The sequence below is a fragment of the Corythoichthys intestinalis genome, chromosome 9 (genome assembly GCF_030265065.1).
Source record: "Corythoichthys intestinalis isolate RoL2023-P3 chromosome 9, ASM3026506v1, whole genome shotgun sequence".
Lineage (NCBI taxonomy): Eukaryota > Metazoa > Chordata > Actinopteri > Syngnathiformes > Syngnathidae > Corythoichthys > Corythoichthys intestinalis.
In genome coordinates, this window is record NC_080403.1 from 58,945,752 (window position 1) to 58,966,082 (window position 20,331).

The following is a 20,331-nucleotide window of genomic DNA, read 5'->3' on the forward strand; positions in this document are numbered from 1 at the left end:
ATTGGTCGTCTTGTTTTGTTGGAGTGAAATCCTGTCTGGAAACCGCTAATGCAGTGCTTCTCAATTATTTTCTGTCACGCCCCCCCAAGGAAGACGTAAATGTTTCGCGCCCCCCCAAACTCTCTGCCGCCACTGTAAATAGTATCATTTGTCTACAAAATTACTATTATAAATACGCATCTGCCTAACATTGTCCTTTTTTTCTAATAAAGATAAAAAGTAACATAGATCAACTTATAATAAAGTATAACTTTATTAACATTGTTTTGTTTGTAACAGAGAAGACTTGACATGCATCAATTTGCCTGAATTTAAAAAAAAAAAAATTCACATCCAAACTAAAAAATACACTCAAGGTACATTTTTGACCATTTGATACAGAAAAATAAAATGTAATAAAATCAGTAAATAATAACAAATTAAAATTGATTAGAAACATTCACTCATGAGGACAATGTGCCAAAAAATTTGACCGAAAAAACAAATCTGAATAAAAGAAGAAGAAAAAAAGTGTCCTTGGACAGGACAGTTTTATTTTTGCTGCTCACAGTATTAAATACTAAGTATTTACCTCCTTTGCAATGGTGTGGAGTTATTTTGCAATTAGCATGCTAACAATGCTCACTGGCTTACTGATATAACACTGAATAAGCAGGACGATTGTTGGCAATATTCGGCACGTTTCCACTGAAAAAAATCAAGCGGCTTAATAATGAGATTGGGGTCTAATGTCTTTAAGTGGCGTCTTAATTGATTTGGCTTCTGGCTGTCTACTATAATTATTTTTAGACACAGTAAACAGTGGTCTTTCATCATCACCCACTGTATTAAAAGGCAAACGGCACGAAAAAAGCGCATTCACGGCGGCCGAGGTAGAACCGTAGCTGAGGGCGGTCGTCATGACGATCCCAAGCCGAAAATGGCACTTCTCGGGCGGCGACGTGAGAACCGGACAAGACAGTGGGTCGCTGCGTGAGTGAGTCCGGTCGGAAAACGGCTTTCGAAAACGGCGGTGGCACACTGCTCTTCATATCTGTTGTCTGTGTGTGCTGAGTGCTCTTCCTTAGTTCAAAAATACTGCGCGCACTCTGAAAATGAGAGCGCCACTGCCACCTACTGAGTGGATGTGCAAGTACACTTTATTCCAGTACGGCAAAAAAAAAACATGTTCCCCGAGGTCACATGCGCCCCCCCGGCATCGCTCTGCGCCCCCCCGGGGGGGCGCGCCCCACTATTTGAGAAGTACTGCGCTAATGTAAAGTTGATGCACTGTCTGTATTGTTGATTTAGTGTGACCATTTTGTTTTCTTTTGCATTGATCAGACTGCTCCTACACCTGTCATTTGGAGTGCGAAAGAAACGTCCAGCTCGACTGCAACCGAAGGGACGATAAGCTTCGAGAAACTCACTTTCCCAGAAGCAACTGCTCCACCACCGAAGACAAAGTAAGTCATTTTTTCATATAAACTAGAAAATGCCATTTCTGGAGAAATTACAATTGTAGCGTTTCTGTGATGGTTACTATATCGGGTCACTTCAGCTAGGTTTATACGTCAGGTCTTAATACACAATTCCAATTTTTTTTTAGTCATATCTGTTTTTTTTGTGTGTGTTTTTGTCTATTTAGCCCGGGGGGTTTGCGTCTTGCGGCTCTTTAGCGCTGCCGTAGTGGCTCCCTGAAGCTTTTTCAAAAATGTTTGACAATGGAAAAGATGGGGGAGGGAAATATATTTTTTAGATTTAATAATGTTTCTGTTGGAGGACAAACATGACACAAATATTATTCAAATTCATTGATATTGTCATGAAGTTTAACTTGAGGTGGTATCGTACAACAGTGTAGTCACGTTGTGCGTCATTCTCTGTAGGATGCACTGCTTAGAAAATTTATTGTATTTTCTGCACTATAAGGCGCACCTTCAATAAATGGCCTATTTTAAACAGCTTTCATGTATAGACCCTACCCACCGACGTCACAAAATCACGTGCTCGCTGTATGGTTCCGCCCCCTTGTCCGTCATTTTGTGTCATTATTATCAATGGTCTCAATTGATCGAGCAATTTATAATGCATTTCATGGAAGACCCGGTGCTTTCGGATGCCGTAAACTCACTTGATGCGTTGCATAAAAGGCGTTATGTGGAAAAGCTTCAGTTTATCCATTCGCCAGATCCATATTTGATGCCTAAATCGATGTTTTTCGACCCGCTGTCTCCGCCGTATTTGCCTGACATCTGCTAGCTAGCCTGATATGTACAACTATCTTGTCCACACACAATCAGCCTATTCTCACGAAAGTTTGAAAAACTTTAAGAGCTTGGAGGCTTATAAATACTTCGTTGCTGGTTGGGTGAAACAGGTCCTCGTCCACGACAATTCGGCAGGAATCTATCTTGTGCTTGGAAAGGTGAGTTACGAAATTTTCAATTCAAAATCTTTTGTTATTGCTAACATCCACTGTCAAGTCTAATGTATTTCATGTCGTTTGTCAATGGAGTTAGGGCTTTTAATGTTTATATGGTTTAGCGATAGCACTCTCACTACATACATACGTGTATGTTGTCGGTGATTAGCCTAGCAATGATCTTAATTGTGGTTGTCAGCCCAAAACCCTCTAAATATATATTAAATGCATCTTACCAGATATAAAATGACTACTACATAATCTGTGGTAATCGTTTGGAGCCCAGTTTTCTCGTCGAATTGCAGCAGCCCATCTCGCTCTCTTCTCTCCGAGTCTCTCGGAATCCGGTAGAACTTCAAGTCTCTCCGTCTATCTTCTCTGTTATTGCAACCGACCGCCACACACGCCTTCACCATTTTGATTATTAATGTTAACGAGCAGAAAAACACGTCGTAAATAGGAGGAATGTACGTAGCCGTGACAGGGAAACATGATGTGTTGACGGACAATTGGGCGGCACCAGTCAGGAGGAAGGAGTTGTGACGTCACGTGGGTAGGGTCTATAGGGCGCACTGCATCATAAGGCGCAGTAGTAGTAGTAGTAGTGGTTGGCGTTGCGTTATGCATCCACAAGATGGAGCTGAGCTAAATGGAATGTCATGCCATGATTCACCAATATTGATCCATATGTAAAGCACATCGGATTAAAAGGCGCCATGTCGGCTTTTGAGAAAAATGAAGGCTTTCAGGTGCGCCTTATAATGCGGAAAATATGGTAATCATGAAGACTCATTATGTATTTCTAGCCAACTTAGTCATTTTGATAGTAGGCTAATATAGATCATATACATACATACAGCATGTGTTGCCTTCATTATAAGGCTTATAAAAAGCTTTCATTTTTTTGTGGCTCCAGACATTTTTGTCATTTTTGCTCCCAAAATGACTCTTTCAACATTTTGGGTTGCCGACCCCTGATTTAGCCCGTTCAAGAATCACGCATGCGCGCTAACTGGAAGTCCGAGGCGCGCTGAGCAACTGACCCGCATGTGCAGGAGCATCAAAACAAATGGCTACTAGTACATGACGCACACACACACACACGGACAGTTTCCCAACTCCTGGCCGTGTAAGCAATCTTGAAATATTGCTCATTTGGAGCAGGGAGAAAACCGAGCAGGTTCTTAGGCTTATCCTCGACCCATTTTACCGTATTGGCCCGAATATAAGACGGCCCTGATTATAAGACGACCCCGTCTTTTTCAAGACTCAGTTTGAAAAAACTTTTTGAACGGCAAATCAATTTTTATACAGAAAATAATTACAGTACATCCAAAACAAATGATTATAGCAATATATTTGAGAGAAAAAGCATGTTATTTTGCCTCATTCAAATCTTAATATCTGAACATTTAAATATGTAAACTAAAGTGCAATCACATTCGTAAATGAATGGCTTCTGGTTTTTGAAAAGTAAATAAACCAATCTATTGTGATAAAACAACAAAATTGCAATAACTGCATTAACCATCAAAGTGAAGTCTAACTGTAACTGTAGTCTTGAAACAAGTCTGAATATGAAAAAACATTGCAATAAAATAATGCAAACTGGTTAAACTTGAGAGTAGCTGAGATTTGTCATGACAGAACATCTCTTCAATGATATCTGGCGCCATCTAGCGTTGTGAATGGGTATAACGTCTAGACCGAGAATATAAGACGACCCCCTCTTTTTCAGTCTTATTTCAATGCAATAAACACCGTCTTATATTCGGGCCAATACAGTATTTTTTTATGACTGTTGTCAAGCCCGACCCTTCCCCAAAAGCCGTGTTCAAGGCAAGCGAGGCAGTGATGCACAGCTGCACCGCTACCATAGTGCGCTCTCTCTCTCACTCTTTGATGACGTATTTGCTGCATGAATTCCGATTTAGGAAACTTCACAGTTCAGACCGACGCCACACTCTGGAAAAAATGTGGCCCGGATCGGATTTAAACCACATACGAAAGTGACCCAGATCGGATTTGAAATGCTCCACTTCTATGCGACTTGTCCCGTTCAGACCGTCAAGTTAATGCCCACTCCAGTCGAAAAAAAACAAAACAGAAAAAGACCTGCGGTATGAACCTAGCCTTCCTGTTGATTTTGAGGCATTTTGGGTTCACTTCCTGTAGATATTGAGCCACATTCTGTTGATTTTGATACATTTTAGGGCCACTTTCTGTTGATATCTGGTCACTTCCTATTGATTTTGAGGCATTACGGGTACACTTCCTATAGACATTAAGCCACATCCTGTTGATTTTTGGTCACTTCCTGTTGATTTTGATACATTTAAGGGTCACTTCCTTTTGTCATGGGAACAGGTCAGGATCACTTCCTGTTAATGTCGGGTCACTTCCTCTTGATTTGAGAACAGGTCAGGGTCACTTCCTTCTCATTTTGTGGGGAGGGATTTCAGGTGACCCTGAAATGGTGTAGGAACGGTGTAAAGTTTTTGGCACATTTTGACGGAAGCATACGTTTTTGCCCCGAGAAAAATAATCGCCTGGTGCGCTTCAATATCCTGAAATTTTTGATGTGTACATGATTTGATGTGGACAAAAACTGTAAGACAGGTAGCGTTTGGAAATTTCCCTTTTTCTTCAAAAAACCCGCGTTGTCATGCATACGGTCTTTATTTTTTCGGGTGTGTTACGTCCCACTGCCGGCTCTGTAAGGGCGTAACATAAGATGAGCCACCCGTTACCAAGTGGACACAAATCAACAATTTATTTACACAAGCGGAATAACGATGGATACAAAATAAGGAAGAAGCTGGCTTCAGGGTAAGCCCAGGCCAAAACAACAAACTAAAGGAATCTACATTTAAACCCCACCCCTAATCGTACAAAAAGAAAGAACAAAAAGACAAACACTACCCTTGCGTCCTACAATAAACAAATCAGGAGAAAACGGGTTGAACAGAAATGGCAGCTTACCCCTACTGCTTCAGTGCTCTCTATGTACTGTGTGAACAAAAAAACAATCCAATAACAAACAAACACAAAAGACCTCGCCGAAAAAGCGGGAGTGTAACCAACTAGCGATCAAATGCGAAGGCGAATGGATGGCGAGCAAACAGCTGGCGAGGAGGTACGCGACGCAAATGCTGGCAAATGCGACCTCCCAGAGCGTTGTCAGTGGCCGTTTTTTTAAGTCGGCGCCCTTCCTCGGGTGGCCAATCCGTGGCGGCGAAGGTCCTCTGCCCGTCAGGTGTCAATCAGCTTATGCCACGTTAGCAGGGGAGGTGGCCAGCTGGCGGAGGCAAGGATCAGGTGACTGGAGGAGTCTCAAAACAAAACAATTAAGTGGCCAGGGCTGTCACACAAGAATTCTGGTGGTTTTGGTGTAGGAATGGTGTAATGCAAAAGCTACAAATGCATTTCATGTTGTTTCGTTTCCTGTCATACTTTGCTGATGAAGAGCTGTAGTTATACAAATGACTTCTCCAGGTACGTTTATCTATGGTGTGCTAAGCGTGCATAATGCTCTTTGCCTCCCAGCTGCAGTCACCCACACAGTTGTGTTTTAACACACGTGCTTGAATTCCACACACAAGCGCACAGCAGAATGTAGCCAGCCAGTGGGCAGATGAGACAAAATTAGAACCCCTGGTCGTAAGCCAGGTAGTATTCCACTTTGACAGGCCACGAACAAACCCGCTCCTACTCTTTCTGTTGAAACTAGAAAATACCATTTCTGGAGAAATTACGATGCTGCTTTGCTGTTGTGGTTGCTGTATCGAGTCACTTCCTGTTGACATTGGGGCATTTGGGGTCATTGGAGGTACATGGTCGTCAAACCTCCGTGAATTTGGCCCCCACCAGACGCTAATTGATAGAAGACTTAGTTTATTGGATTGTGCGGAACTTTGTGCTGAAAAATTGTTCATTTGTGCTGCAACTAGCGCAAATGTATCACAACTGTGAATGGTACCCCATGGGGTCCATTTTGCAGTATATAGAGCAGGGGTGGGCAAACTACTCCACAAAGGGCCGCAGTGGGTGCAACCCATTAAGAGGACACCTTTTCACCAATCTGAAGTGCAATCAGTCGATTGCAGTCAGGTGCTTCTCATTTCTGCTGAAACCGCATTGGTTAAACTATATGTGCTGGGTCAGTTGGAACAAAGACCAGGACCCACTGCGGCCCTCGAGGACCGGTTTGCCCACCCCTGATATAGAGGGTTGCGAGTCTGATATCTCAAGCCCCCCATTGACTGAAAAATGGACCCAAAGGGGTTTGTTCTACGTTTGCTGTAGTTCAGGGGTGGGAAAACTATTCCACAAAGGGCCGCAGTGGATGCGGGTTTTTGTTCATACCCATCATGAGGACAGCCTTTCACCAATCCGGTTTCTTATAAGTGCAATCAGTTGATTGCAGTCAGGTGCTTCTTGTTTCCACAGAAACCTCATTGGTTAAACTGTCTGTGCTTTGGTCCTTGTATGCTCGTATCCTACCTACCACGCGTTACAACTGGCGCCCGAACATTTTTCCTGGATCCTCAATCAAGTAAGGGATCCGTCTAATTTCTGGATCCGACGGTCCCACCGTGGCTCCAATATTGGTTTCGGATCTGTCTAGTTTCTGGATTTGTCGGTCCCGCAGTGGCTTTTGGGATCAGTCTATTTTGTGCATTCGACGGCCTGATCGCGGTTGCAACATTCCTGGATCTTCGAGCGAGTGAAAAAACGCGGATTTGGATTCTTTTTTGTTGACTATTCTTCGTGGGAGTTTTCCCCAAATCATACCAAATAATTAAAGCACTATGGCACGCTACAGTGACGACAGTGACTCCGACATGGACCTTACTTTTATGTTGGAGTTCATCTGGGAACACGTGTGTGCGTACCGCTGAGCTCCTGAGTGATGAGTGGTCAAGGTGAAAATATTATTTTTTTGTGTGAATAAATGTGCATAAGTGGAGGCTTCTCCCCTTTTTGGTACTTTTATGCACGTATCCTACCTACCACGCGTTACAATGTACAAGACATGGATTACACTCGATTCCAGGATTTGTTCCCATCAAACTGTTGGCTTTTACTGTATGTAAAGCATACGACAGCTCTGGACACTAACAATCTACATAATTATACTGGGATAAGTTTGAAAACGCAATATCTTACCTTGAAGATCTGCCAACAAAAACCGGAGTTCTCAACAGCATACGCTCACTGCTCCGTTATCATTGAGACGCACTTGCAGCGAGTACATCAGTTTTGCCCAATTCTTCTCTTATAAGGTACTGTATTTCCTGTTCTCATTTTGCCTTTGCTGCTCGTCTTGTGAACGACCGACAGTGCTGTCCTGCTCTTCACTTTTCCGATCTGGTTCAAATTGGAAGGGCAGAACCGACGACAATTTGGGGTAGCTAAGAGTGACACGCTGGAAGTTCGGCCAGGTGACGTCACGCACTGTGACGTAACCAGAATGGCGACCTATCACTTAAAATAATTTTAGAAATTTTATTAAAAACGAAAACATTAAGATGGGTTTTAATATCAAATTATTATAACTCATACTAATATTTATCTTTTAAGAATTACTTGTCTTAAAGATCGAGGATCACTTTAAGAACACAAATCTGATTGCACAGTTACTTTCGTTCGTGCTTGAGAGGCCAATGAGGACCTGGGTCCCACACTGTTCTTCTGGTGTTAAAAAAATACTGGGATATCAGTCTGGCCGTGCCAGGTAGGGAAATGAATAGGAGTGAATGGAAGAATGGCGTGATGAATAGGTCCATTGGAAATCAATGGGAAATGTTTGGCCATTAGAACGAATGGGTATGATTTTGGCAAATTGTGGCCCAACCGTCCGTTTTTAGGCAAAAAGCGATAACAAATTTTGTGTGTCCTAGCATCCTGAATTTTTTGCTGCGTAAATGAAAAAATGGACAAGTAGCGGAGTTTTAACGGTCATTTTTGGGGTGTCAAACGAAAGAGCCCGCGTCGCGCAGTGATGATTGTCATTTTGCTGTTTCAACGTGTCTTTGGGTCAAACGGTTGTGGCTGGCGCTGAAGAACTGCCATTGAAAGGGGAAAAAAACCTGAATATTATAGATGGTAGCTTTTGCGTGACATGCAAAGCTACCGTCAACTAGATACATCAGACATCTCCATGCGTGTCTTCCCGTCCCTACAGTTCAGCCGTGGAATGAACAATATGTAAAATAGGGGCTCATTCGTTGACATTTCCCTCTTTTGCTCTCAGTTAGAGGAAGTGGTGTTGCACTGCAGAGAGACGTAGAAGGGGGAGGGTGCACTTTGCCTGATAACCACAGATGGTCGAGCAAAGAGAGCGAGCGAGAAAAGCGACTGCACTGAAAGAGCCGAAGGGAGGCATCGCTCTCTTGGATCGCGTTGAAAAGAAAAAGGCACACAGCGTCGGTACACACTCTTGATCTGTCCGTCGTCGAGCTCGTCAGCATCACCGAGAAAATGACAGGATGTGGTATCGTGTTAGCGACTGCGTAGCAAGTACCTGTCAGGTGGGTTAACTTGACACCCATCTGTAAAGTGACTCCCGGACACCAGAGCCAGGCAGCCTAATGCTGCACGTTTGGAAACATTTGCCGAGTTTGGCCGTTCCAGGTGGGATTTAATACACTCCGAGGGAATCCGGTCAGGCTAAAGCGGGACTTTGTCCAGCTCCATCCATGACCGTCAACACGGAGCCGACCCCCTCCATGACCAGCAGTAACAGCATGAGTAGCGGGTACTGCAGTCTGGACGATGAAAGCGAAGACTTCACTTTCTTCACGGCCAAGACCTCGTTCTTCCGCAAACCCAGGCAATCCGTGAAGGTATGGAATTTTTGGGGTTATCTATGACGGCTGTCAAACGTGCCGCCCACCAATTTGCCCTACTCGCGGGGTTGTTCTGCCTGACAGGCACGTTGTAGCTCATTCATACTGTACATACAGAATTGCATGCTTTTATTATGACATTGGCGCCGTAAAACTGGAGATTTTTTTGTGTACTATTGCACCTGGCTTACTTTTGTGTCCATAGTCACAATTGTTTTTAGGGTTAGTGTCAATGGGAGGAAATTAGGGTTAAATACGATTTAGTATTGGAATAAAATGACAGTGTTTTAATTGCACATGGTCACATCCGGGGAGGCTTACATTTGGAAACGCTAAACCCATGAGTTAACAAGGAAGTGGCCCGAAAAATGTCCCAAAACCAACAGGAAGTGACCCAAAATCAGCAGCAAGTAATCTGGAAATGCGCCAAAATCAGCAGATGGTGACCAATGAACCGGATGTGGCCCAGAAATGCCCTAAAATTGACAGGAAATGATCTCAAATGTAGAGGGGTTGACCCAGAAATGCCCCAAAATCAACTGAAAGACACCCGGAATCAACAGAATGTAACCTGGAAATGCCTCAAAATCAACAGAAAATGATCAATAAACTGAAAGTGGCCCAGAAATGCCCTCAAATCAACTGGAAGTGACCAAAAATGTACAGGGACCTGAAATCAACAGCAAGTAATCTGGAAATGCGCCTAAACCAACATGAAATGACCAATAAACCGGAAGTGGCCCGGAAATGCCCCCAAAACAACGGGAAGTGACCCGAAATCAACAGCAAGTAACCTGTAAATGCGCCAAAATCAACAGGCGGTGACCAATGTCACATATATTCTGCTTGTTTTCCTTAAACTATGGCATAAATGCTATTTATTTTATATTGTGTGTGTTGGAGTAATACAAACAGTCAAACAGTAAATACGAGAAAACATACTATTCCCTTCACCAATAAAACGGAATTGGCCCGGAAATGCCCTAAAATCAACAGGAAATGATCCAAAATGTATCGACAGTGACCTGGAAATTCCCCTAAACCAACTGGAAGTGACGCAAAATCAACAGGATGTCACTTGGAAATGCCTCAAAATCAACATGAAATGACCAATAAACCGGAAGTGGCCCGGAAATGCCCCAAAAACAACTGGAAGTGACCCGAAATCAACAGCAAGTAACCTGTAAATGTGCCAAAATCAACAGGCCTTGACCAATGAAGGAATCTGACCTATTAGCCAGACTGCCGGAATCACGCCAGCCGGACCGCCGGACCCGCGCTGGCGCAGCTCCAATGACCCAGGCCGGCGGAAATCCAACAACCCAGCCAAAAAGCCAAACTCCACGCGTTCACCTTAGTCTTAACCCCCTGTACTTTTGAAAGCTGGAAGAAGGCTTCAAAACACAAGTTGACAGTTTATTCAGGTTGACAGCGATCAAACAAGGCGAACAGAAAATAGACTCAGATGAGGAGGCAAGGTCACCATATCACACGTCAACAAAAGGTTCCCGAGAAAAATGACAACGATTAGTTAATCATTCAGTTTTTTTTAAGTCTCTCGCAGGGCGGGCTGTGGGCAGAAGGAGGGTGTGTTTGGGCGTTGTTTTGGATTATTATCTGTTTGTGGATTGGACAGGAGGATTCGGGAGTTACGGTTGTCAGGGCATAGAGGGTTGTGGATTTTGCCACCTCAGCGCTACGTGAGTGCTGAGAGGTCACTTCTCGGTCGCAGGTTTCTTCTTATCAAATGTTCCTTGTCAAGACAAGATGTCCTACCATTTGTTCTGGACTGTCTAGAAGAACTGATTGCGGGGGTTAGTGATGCAGAAGTGGGTTTGTAGATGTCTTGTCAATCAGATGCATGACGCACGCGTTGGGCTTCCGTGATAAGAAGGCGTCGTGTATCTCTCAGGCTCCATGTCACATATACTCTGCTTGTTTTCCTTAAACTATGATGTAAATGCTAATTATTTTATATTGCGCGTGTCAGAGTAATACAAACAGTTAAACAGTAAATACGAGAAAAGATACTATTACCTTCACCAATAAACCGGAGTTGACCCGGAAATGCCCTAAAATCAACAGGAAATGATCCAAAATGTACCGGAAGTGGCCTGGAAATTCCCCCTAAACCAACTGGAAGTGACCTGAAATCAACAGGATGTCACCTGGAAATGCCTCAAATACAACAGGAAATGACCAATGTACAGGGAGTGACCCGGAAATGCCCTAAAATCAACTGAAAGTGACCGAAAATGTACAGGGAGTGACCAGGAAATAACCCAAACACAACTGAAAGTGACCCGAAGTCAGCGGCAAGTAACCCGGAAATGTGCCAAATTCAGCAGTCAGTGAACAATAAACAGGAAGTAACCCGGAAATGCCCTAAAATCAACAGGGAATGATCCAAAATGTACATTGAGCGACCCGGAAATGGCCCAAAACCAACTGGAAGTGACCCGAAATCAGCAGCAAGTAACCTGGAAATGCACCAAAATCAACATGAAGTGACCAATAAACCGGAAGTGGCCTCGAAATTCCCCCCCAAACCAACTGGAAGTGACCCGAAATCAACAGGATGTCACCTGGAGATGCCTCAAAATCAACAGGAAATGATCCAAAATGTACTGAGTCGCAGCCGGAAAATGTTGATGACAGTGTTGATTTCTATTCACTGTTCCCCCCTCCCAATTAAATTCTGTCACAGTCACGGCCAATTATACTGTAAAGCTGGTTAAACTGGAAGTTGTGTAGTTGTAAAGACAAGGAAGTGACCCAAATTGAAGTTTCGGGCTGATAGAAGTTCATTTGACTTAAACTGGAAGGAAGTTAAGGAGCATTTGTGTGAGAAACCCAAAGGCATGAAAAGCAGAAGTTTGAGGAGGAAGTGGTTAGGCAGCCTCCTACAGCTACATTGTTTAGCCACACGACTTTGTCCATCAACCTCCATGATATGACGTAAAGTCCTAAACATGTATTTTTCACCGAGTTAATAATGTCGAGCTCCTCAATGCGTGGGAGAGGTTTCCGTAGAAACAAAGCTGATACTCTAGCACTTGACTGGTGGTGTGCGCGCGTGTGTCGGTCATTGCTTAACTGTGACAAGTCTTTTTTTGTGAGTGGTTACCATGGCAACATTTCTCCCCCCCCCCCCCCCCTTTATCAGCCTGTGCGTACAGTACATTAACATTTGAGTGTGCCAGCACTGAGGATATTACATTATTGCTCAAACATCAACACCGACTTGTATATAAACATACATTATATTTCAAGTATAACTGATAATGACTATGGAAGTGTATTGCTAAAAAAAAAATTCCAGTGTCACGTTTTTACATGATTATATCACCTCTGTGAAGTTGGCCCCCCATCAGACGCAAATGGGGGAAAACACAGACAAGACTGAAAAAGTTGTGTTTGATAGAACAATATGTCTATATGCTGACATAGCAGTTTCATGGCGCATTAAGCCCCCAAACTATTTTTAATTTGCCCGTTTTACCCTGGAGACCCCCGTTTACAGACAACGCGCAACCGCTTTTGTTTCAACCCAGCCATAAAAAGGTTATTATTATTGTAAATTAGGGCTGTCAAATGATTAAAATTTTTAATCGAGTTAATTACAGTTTAAAAATTAATTAATCGTAATTAATCGCAATTCAAACCATATATAAAATATGCCATATTTTTCTGTAAATTATTGTTGGAATGGAAAGATAAGACAAGATGGATATATGCATTCAACATACGGTACATAAGTAATGTATTTGTTTATTATAACAATAACTCAACAAGATGGCATTAACATTATTAACATTCTCTTAAAGCGATCCATGGATAGAAAGACTTGTAGTTCTTAAAAGATAAATGTTAGTACAAGTTGTAGAAATTTTATATTAAAACCCCTCTTAATGTTTTCGTTTTATTAAAATTTGTAAAATTTTCAAGCAAAAAATAAACAAGTAGCTCGCCATTGTTGATGTCAATAATTACACCATGCTCACTCATGGTGCATCACATAAAAGCAGTTGGACCCAAGTGCCAGCATAGGGTGCCAAACACCAAAAAACAATTAACAAGCGAACATTACACTGTACTGTCATTTTAATCTGTTTGAGTGGGGCATGTGCGTTAATTGCGTCAAATATTTTAACGTGATTAATTGAAAAAAATAATTACCGCCCGTTAACATGGTAATTTTGACAGCCCCATATTAAATGTCTATTATTTTTAGCTTACAATCATTCATTGTCTAATATTTAGTTTTTAAAAAAAATGACTTTATAAAGTTATTCACTCGCATATTTTAAACTTTTAAAAAAATGATGTCACAATGAAAAATATTAGTGTCTGTAAACAGGTCACGGATATCTACCTTATAACTATCGCTTAAATGTATTTTTTTTGTTACTGTCACATTTCCGCCGATATTTTAGATTGATAAATAATCGATCCAAGCAAAGAAAATTAAAAAAAAAAAATCAGTTAAGAAGTTAAATATATGAAAAAGAAAATCCCGACCACTCCTTGATGTCTGCGATGTCTGCATTGCGACCCTTGTTATATTACCGTGTTTCACCCATAAAACACCCGTTTACAGACGTGCAACAGCACTTGTTTCAACCTAGCCATAAAAAGAAGGTAAGTAATCGTATTTATTATTCGAAATGTCTGTCATTTTTAGCTTGGAATCATTAATTGATGTCTAATATTTAGTTTAAAAAAAAAACAACTTTAAAAAATTACTCTGTAAACAGGTCACGGATAGCTACCTCATAACTATCGCTTAATTGTATTTTTTTCCATTACTGTTTCATTTTCCCCAATATTTTAGATGATAAATAATCGATCCTAACAAAGAAAAAAGGAAAGAAACATTTTAAAGGGTAAACATATGAAAATGAAACTCTCGACCACTCCTTGATGTCTGCGATTTCTGCATCGCGACCCTTGTTATATTACCATGTTTCACCCATAAAATCCCCAAAAAGTCCGACTGTGTCCATTCAAAGCTTTGTCTTGCTACTCTGTGAGACATGCTACACAGAGTTTTTTGGATAGAAACAAGGCAAGTACGCAATAATATCTCGTTAAAATCATGGTCTCTTTAATTATGCTCTCTCATGCTCTCACATGAGTTAGGGTTTGGGGGTTTTAAAAAAAATTTTTTTTTTTTAAAATGCACTCCTGTTCAAAAATTTTCTTCCCCCAGAAATGATGTATCTCACACACACATGCATATAGGACAATTTTGAAATTTGGCCAAATTGGGGGTCTCAGGGGTGTTTTCTGCCATATAAAAAATTATGTCAATCATTTGTGCTATGTTTGTGCTGTAAAAGGTTTTGATTGTGCCGCTATCGTTTTTAAGACACTTACAATTCTTTTGTTGGTCAATCTGAGGTCAACCAGCCCTCCATTTTGATTAAAAATGGCTAAAAAATAGTGTCAATAGTTTATGCTTCATTTGTTCTGTAAACATTTTCGTTTGTGCTGCTGTCATTTTATAGATATTCAGATAATAATTTGGAGTAAAGATGTCAATTGTAACCCCTACGCCGCGGCTGACGGAGCGTACCAACTTTCTCAATAACAGAGGGGTGTCCCAACAACAAGCGCAAACGTAGCACGAATTAATGGCACCCATTCGGGTCCATTTTGCAGTAAAGGGGGGGCCGCGAGTCACATCATCACTCAAAATTAATATCTGAAGGCCCCCGTTTACTGCAAAATGGATTCGAGTGGGTGCCATTTGTTTGTGTTACGTTTGTGCAAGTTGTTGGGCATACGCAGAGTTTAAGGTGGGGACAGAAGGCATGGCTCCCCCTGGTGGCCGAAAAGTGTCATTGCATGTAATTGACTTTCCTCTATATGATTTTAAAATAAAGAGTTCTCCGGTAAAATATTATCTATAAGTCGTAAAGCAATAAAACAACAAAAACGAATTATATGAAAATTTGTATAATTGAAATTATTTTTCGAACAGATCACGTGACTAGCACCATAGATGGTCATTTGCTTTGGTTAGCCAACCAAAACCACCCAAAGACCAAAGAGGCAAGATGGATATATGTAATTTTGTAACCTAAGCTTTTAAAAGCAACAAAAACTACTGAGTAAGAACCAAGGATTGAAAATGTGGACCATGAAATGCCAGAGAGCACCGCCAAAATGTTGAGCGAAGTTTCAATTTGCCCAACCTAAGAAGCTAATTGTACAACAGGACCATATTCAATGGATGACGATCTTGCCGAAAATTATAGCTGTCCTAAACAACCTGATTTAGAAGTCCCCTCAAAAGTGATGGGAAATTTTAAAAAACGCTCATTTTCAACTTATTATTATGAATATTCTTGTAAGTTAATTTTATTCCTTACACTGCGTTTCAGGGTCATCAACAAGTTGTGCCCCCCCTGGCCCAAAAGTCAAACTCCGCCTATGTTGTTGGGGCACCCCTCTGTTATTGAAAAAGTTGGTACCCTCCGTCAGCCGTGGGAGTTGGATACGGAAAAGCTGCGAGTGACGTCATCACTCAAAATTAAAAAGAGGACAAACAAATTTTTTTACAGCACAAATCAGTGCAAATGAAGCATAAACGATTGACAGCATTTTGAATCAAAATGGAGGGGCTGTTTGACCTCAGATTGACTTATAAAGGAATTGTAAATATCTCAAAAACGATAGCAGCACAAACCAAACATTTTTACCGCATAAATGTAGCACAAACGATTGACATCATTTTTATATAAATTTGCGTGTTATAGGGGGCCAACTTCACAGAGGTGAAGGCCCAAGTCCGGTCCTCGAGAGGCCCTATCCAGCTTGTTTTCCATGTCTCCCTCCTCTAACACACCTTAGTCAAATGAGCTGATGTGTTAGAGGAGGGAGACATGGAAAACAAGCTGGATAGGGCCTCTCGAGGACCGGACTTGGGCACCTCGGCTTTGCAACACATCAAAAATAGACACACATGATTGACTTAAGTGTTACCACATTAATGAAGTCTAACCCAGGGATATTGATTTAGACACATTTCCTTTGTATTTACTTCCACAAGATCCTCAACTGCAATTGAAAAGACTAAAGGGCAGGCAGCCAGTTTTGCCCCCACACCATCTGATGCCTTGTGTGTCTCATTTGGCTAAGGTACAATCCCTAAATAATTGACCAGCTGTGTAGTCAGCATGTGCGCTTGAGACGTAATGCTGTTACGGCTTAGTCCGACGGTGCCGTCGTCAAGCGCGTTATCTCAAATGGCCCGAGGGAGGACATTATAGCACCGGACCACAGGAGGGAGGCTCTCCTCTATTCCCCTCTTTACTGTACATGGAGCGAAAGCATGTCCTCTTTTCCATGGGCTTGAGTATGAAAAGGAGATGATGCAAACGCATGTGAGTGGCAAACTGTGAATAGAAGCGCACAGTGGCAAAGTCAGCGAATGTGTTTGGTGTATAAACACGAGGACGCGGACACATTCATCAAAACAGGGAAAGAGGAGTTAAGAGGCTCTTTTCTTTCTTTGCAGTCCCACCTGCTAGCTTTAGTGTATACTTCTTGTTCTTTTATTTAATTAGCCTCAGATGCTTATTGAATATTTCGGAACATGACGGTCTGGATCACCACAACCTTTTGTGAACTTTTCTCTTTCCAAAATACTCATCTGAAATTACAAGGAATGACATCTGTAACGAACAAATGCTATGATAGGACGTGACGATGTGGGTCAAAGACACCATAAAGAACTTAAACATTACGTCAAAGTCCAAATTAAGGTCGTTTTCACAGGCTTAAACCAGAATTACATTCATTAAGTTGAAATGTTTCTGCAGATTAGGGGTGCACGATATCCCTTTTTTGAAACCGATACCGATAACTTCCTGCTCCTCAAGGCCGATACCGGTACGATAACCGATAATATATATATATAATTTTTCAATGTATATTCACCTGAGTTTTTGAACACCTGTAGGTCAAAAATACTAGTGGTTGATTCAGCTTAGATTTGCCTTTGACCAAACCAGAATTTTCATGATGACATGAACATTATTATAATGAACAAAACAAAGACAGTAACAAAACTTTGCATACTGGAAAAACAGGAGTGGAAACAAACACACAAATCCCAATCCGACACCGTGCCAAAAATATTATTAATAGGGCCAATAATATATCATGTTATCGGATTTATTGGGATGACGTCATAATTCCTATTATCGGACCGATAATTATCGTGCACCTCTACTGCAGATTTTACTTATTTACAACGCCACGCCGCTACTCAAGCGCTAGTTACAACAACCAATGTGATTTTCAAAATAAGGCATGTGGAGGAATAATATGTGTTTTACGTGCTATTTCAGACGACCTATGGCAATTAGTGCGTAAATAATGAGCTATATGTATTCTTTTAGAAGATTTTGGCATACATTTTTGCCGCTAGAAAAAATACTTAGCCTGGCGTGCCTCAATATCTTTGCATTTTTTATGTGAGATTGGTTTGATATGAACAAAAACTGTAGCACAAGTAGCAGTTTTTGGGGTGTCAAACGAAAGAGGGCCTGCGTCACGCGGGAATTCTGGTTCTTTGTGTCTTTGAACGGTGAACGGTGCTGGTGGGCCAAACGTTTTTAGCTCAGAAGAAACGCCACTGAAAAAAAATAAACAATATCATAGATTGTAGCTTTTCATGACATGCAACGCTACCGTGAACACGTTTGTGTGCGGTATATGTATCTTAGATGTACATTTGAATGTTTTTTTTGTGCAGGTGTTGTGGTTACCGCTTCCTTTGCTTTGCATTCAAGCTTATTTGTATGTCTTGTGTGCAAGCTTTCAAGCAGTGGTTTGACCTCTCTTGTCTAGTCTCGTCAAAATGAGGACATCAACACACCCTCATGTCACCCTGCGGTGTGTGTGTGTTTAATTACATAACAGCTCAGGATATTTGACACATTTAGGCTGACATAAATCTACACGAACATAAATCAAAGCATGGAAATCATCCCAATGAAAGTACAGTTGTATTCTGTTCGAAACTGTGACACAATCAAATGACTTATTTAATGTTAAGTACGAGAAGAAAGTGTGTCCCATGAATTCAAAGCTATTGTTTTTCAATGGCGATGCACTTTGAGGCTCACACAAACGCAGGAATTCCTGCGGGGTTCTTTTCAATGTGATTGCCTTTGACGCCTTTAGATGCATATCAAACCCCCGATTGTTCTGTTCCTACTGTTACGCAAGCATTAAGTCCCATTCTGTATCATTTTTATTTTATTGTTGGAAAACAAAGGAAGAAAAGGAAAAGAAATGTCCGGGTATCCAGTGACAATAAAGCTCTTTGTAATAAAACTGACAGGTACTAATATAAACAGTGTTCATTAGGGATGGGACCGTACATTTCAAAAAGTGTTAAAAATACGCCATCAATTGTTGTTGTTTATTTTTCTAGTTTCAGTCGACAACGACACAAAATGTTTTCGTCTGTAAAATTTAAATAAAGGTTCCCAACCATTTGGAATGAACATGGACAGACGAGCACATAATCTAGCGTCTACAAGGACAATGCCAACTTCCTGATGATAGCACACTCAGGAAAACAGAAAATTATTTTGAATGACACTAACTGCGTAAATAAAAAATTGCCTGAGTCGAAATGCTAACACAAAGCCGAATGCTGTGCTACCGCTGTGGGTTACTTTTAGCGTATTATGATCACTTAGTATAGGCCTTTAAAGGCTAAAGCAACATTGCATAAATCTTACCATGTGTTTCAAAACAACCGAGCATGGAATTCTGCCTAGCTAAACACCGGTGAGGGAAGTGAGGGAAAGGCACAAGACATGTCACGAGTGACACGACCCAAACACTGCTACGATGTAGGCTGACATACTCCACATTCAATGAGAAAATATCATATACAGGTAGTCCCCAGGTTATGAACAAGTTCCATTCCTACGCTGGCGACGTAACCCAAATTTCCGCGTAGGTTGGAATGATCCCTTAAAAGTGCTTACGAAATCACAAAAAAAAGATCTTAAATAGCATTATTATGTGACTTAGAATCATATTTTGAGACGATTCGACTATATACAACAATTTGGGGTTGACATTTGGAGACTGGCTTGGCCACTCCAGGACCTTGAAATGCTTCTTAAGAAGCCACTCCTTTGTTGCTCTGGATGTGTGTTTGGGATCATTGTCATGCTGAAAGACCCAGCCACGTCTCATCTTCAATGCCCTTGCTGACGGAAGGAGATTTTCACTCAAAATCTCTCGATCCATGGCCCCATTCATTCTTTCCTTTACACAGATCAGTCGTCCTGGTCCCTTTGCAGAAAAACAGCTCCAAAGCAGGATGTTTCCACCCCCATGCTTCACAGTGGGTATGGTGTTCTTTGGATGCAATTCAGTATTCTTTCTCCTCCAAACACGAGAACCTGTGTTTCTACCAAAAGGTTCTATTTTGGTTTCATCTGACCATAACACATTCTCCCAGACCTCTTCTGGATCATCCAAATGCGCTCTAGTGAACCGCAGACGGGCCCGGACGTGTACTTTCTTCAGCAGGGAAACATGTCTGGCAGTGCAGGATTTGAGTCCCTGGTGGCACATTGTGTTACTGATACCCCTTTCCCACTGGCCAAAAAACCCATGTCAACCCACTAACACTCAGCTTTTGGTGGCAGTGGGAAAGGTGCAGCGACCCGCCTCGACCCGTGTCAATCAACCCGCCAAGCAACCTGCGTTAAAATCACCTCGGCTCTGATCGTCATGCAGTGTGAAAGCAAAACCCCGGGTCAACAGCCAACACGCTAATCTATGTGGTGACGTAGGCTCTTACATGATGCGTCATAACAACGTGCCAGTCGCCTCCCATTTAACACGCCCCACAACCGTAGTTACGTCGATGCGTATACGTCGATCAAACCAAAATTCACGTCACCTACGTTGCCTCAGCACAAGCAGAGTGTTGATCCTTTGCTGCATTTCGACCATTTTGAGGGCAGTAACAAGCATGAAAACAGAGAACACAAACGGAAAGGAGGCTTCCATGCTGCTCTGCATTGTTTACTT

General features: G+C 41.8%; 1 protein-coding gene across 3 annotated transcripts in view; it reads left to right on the top strand.

The window, feature by feature from the left end:
* The window catches only part of rassf5 (Ras association domain family member 5), a 70,227-nt gene that overhangs the window by 31,468 nt on the left and 18,428 nt on the right, over nt 1-20,331 (top strand). For 2 of the 3 annotated variants that reach the window (XM_057845080.1, XM_057845081.1), the window contains exon 2: nt 1,324-1,445. In XM_057845080.1, the coding sequence (XP_057701063.1) occupies nt 1,324-1,445 (122 nt within the window). Of the gene's footprint in view, nt 1-1,323; nt 1,446-8,700; nt 9,253-20,331 lie in introns of those variants that run through there. The other variant, XM_057845082.1, reaches the window with a different exon arrangement.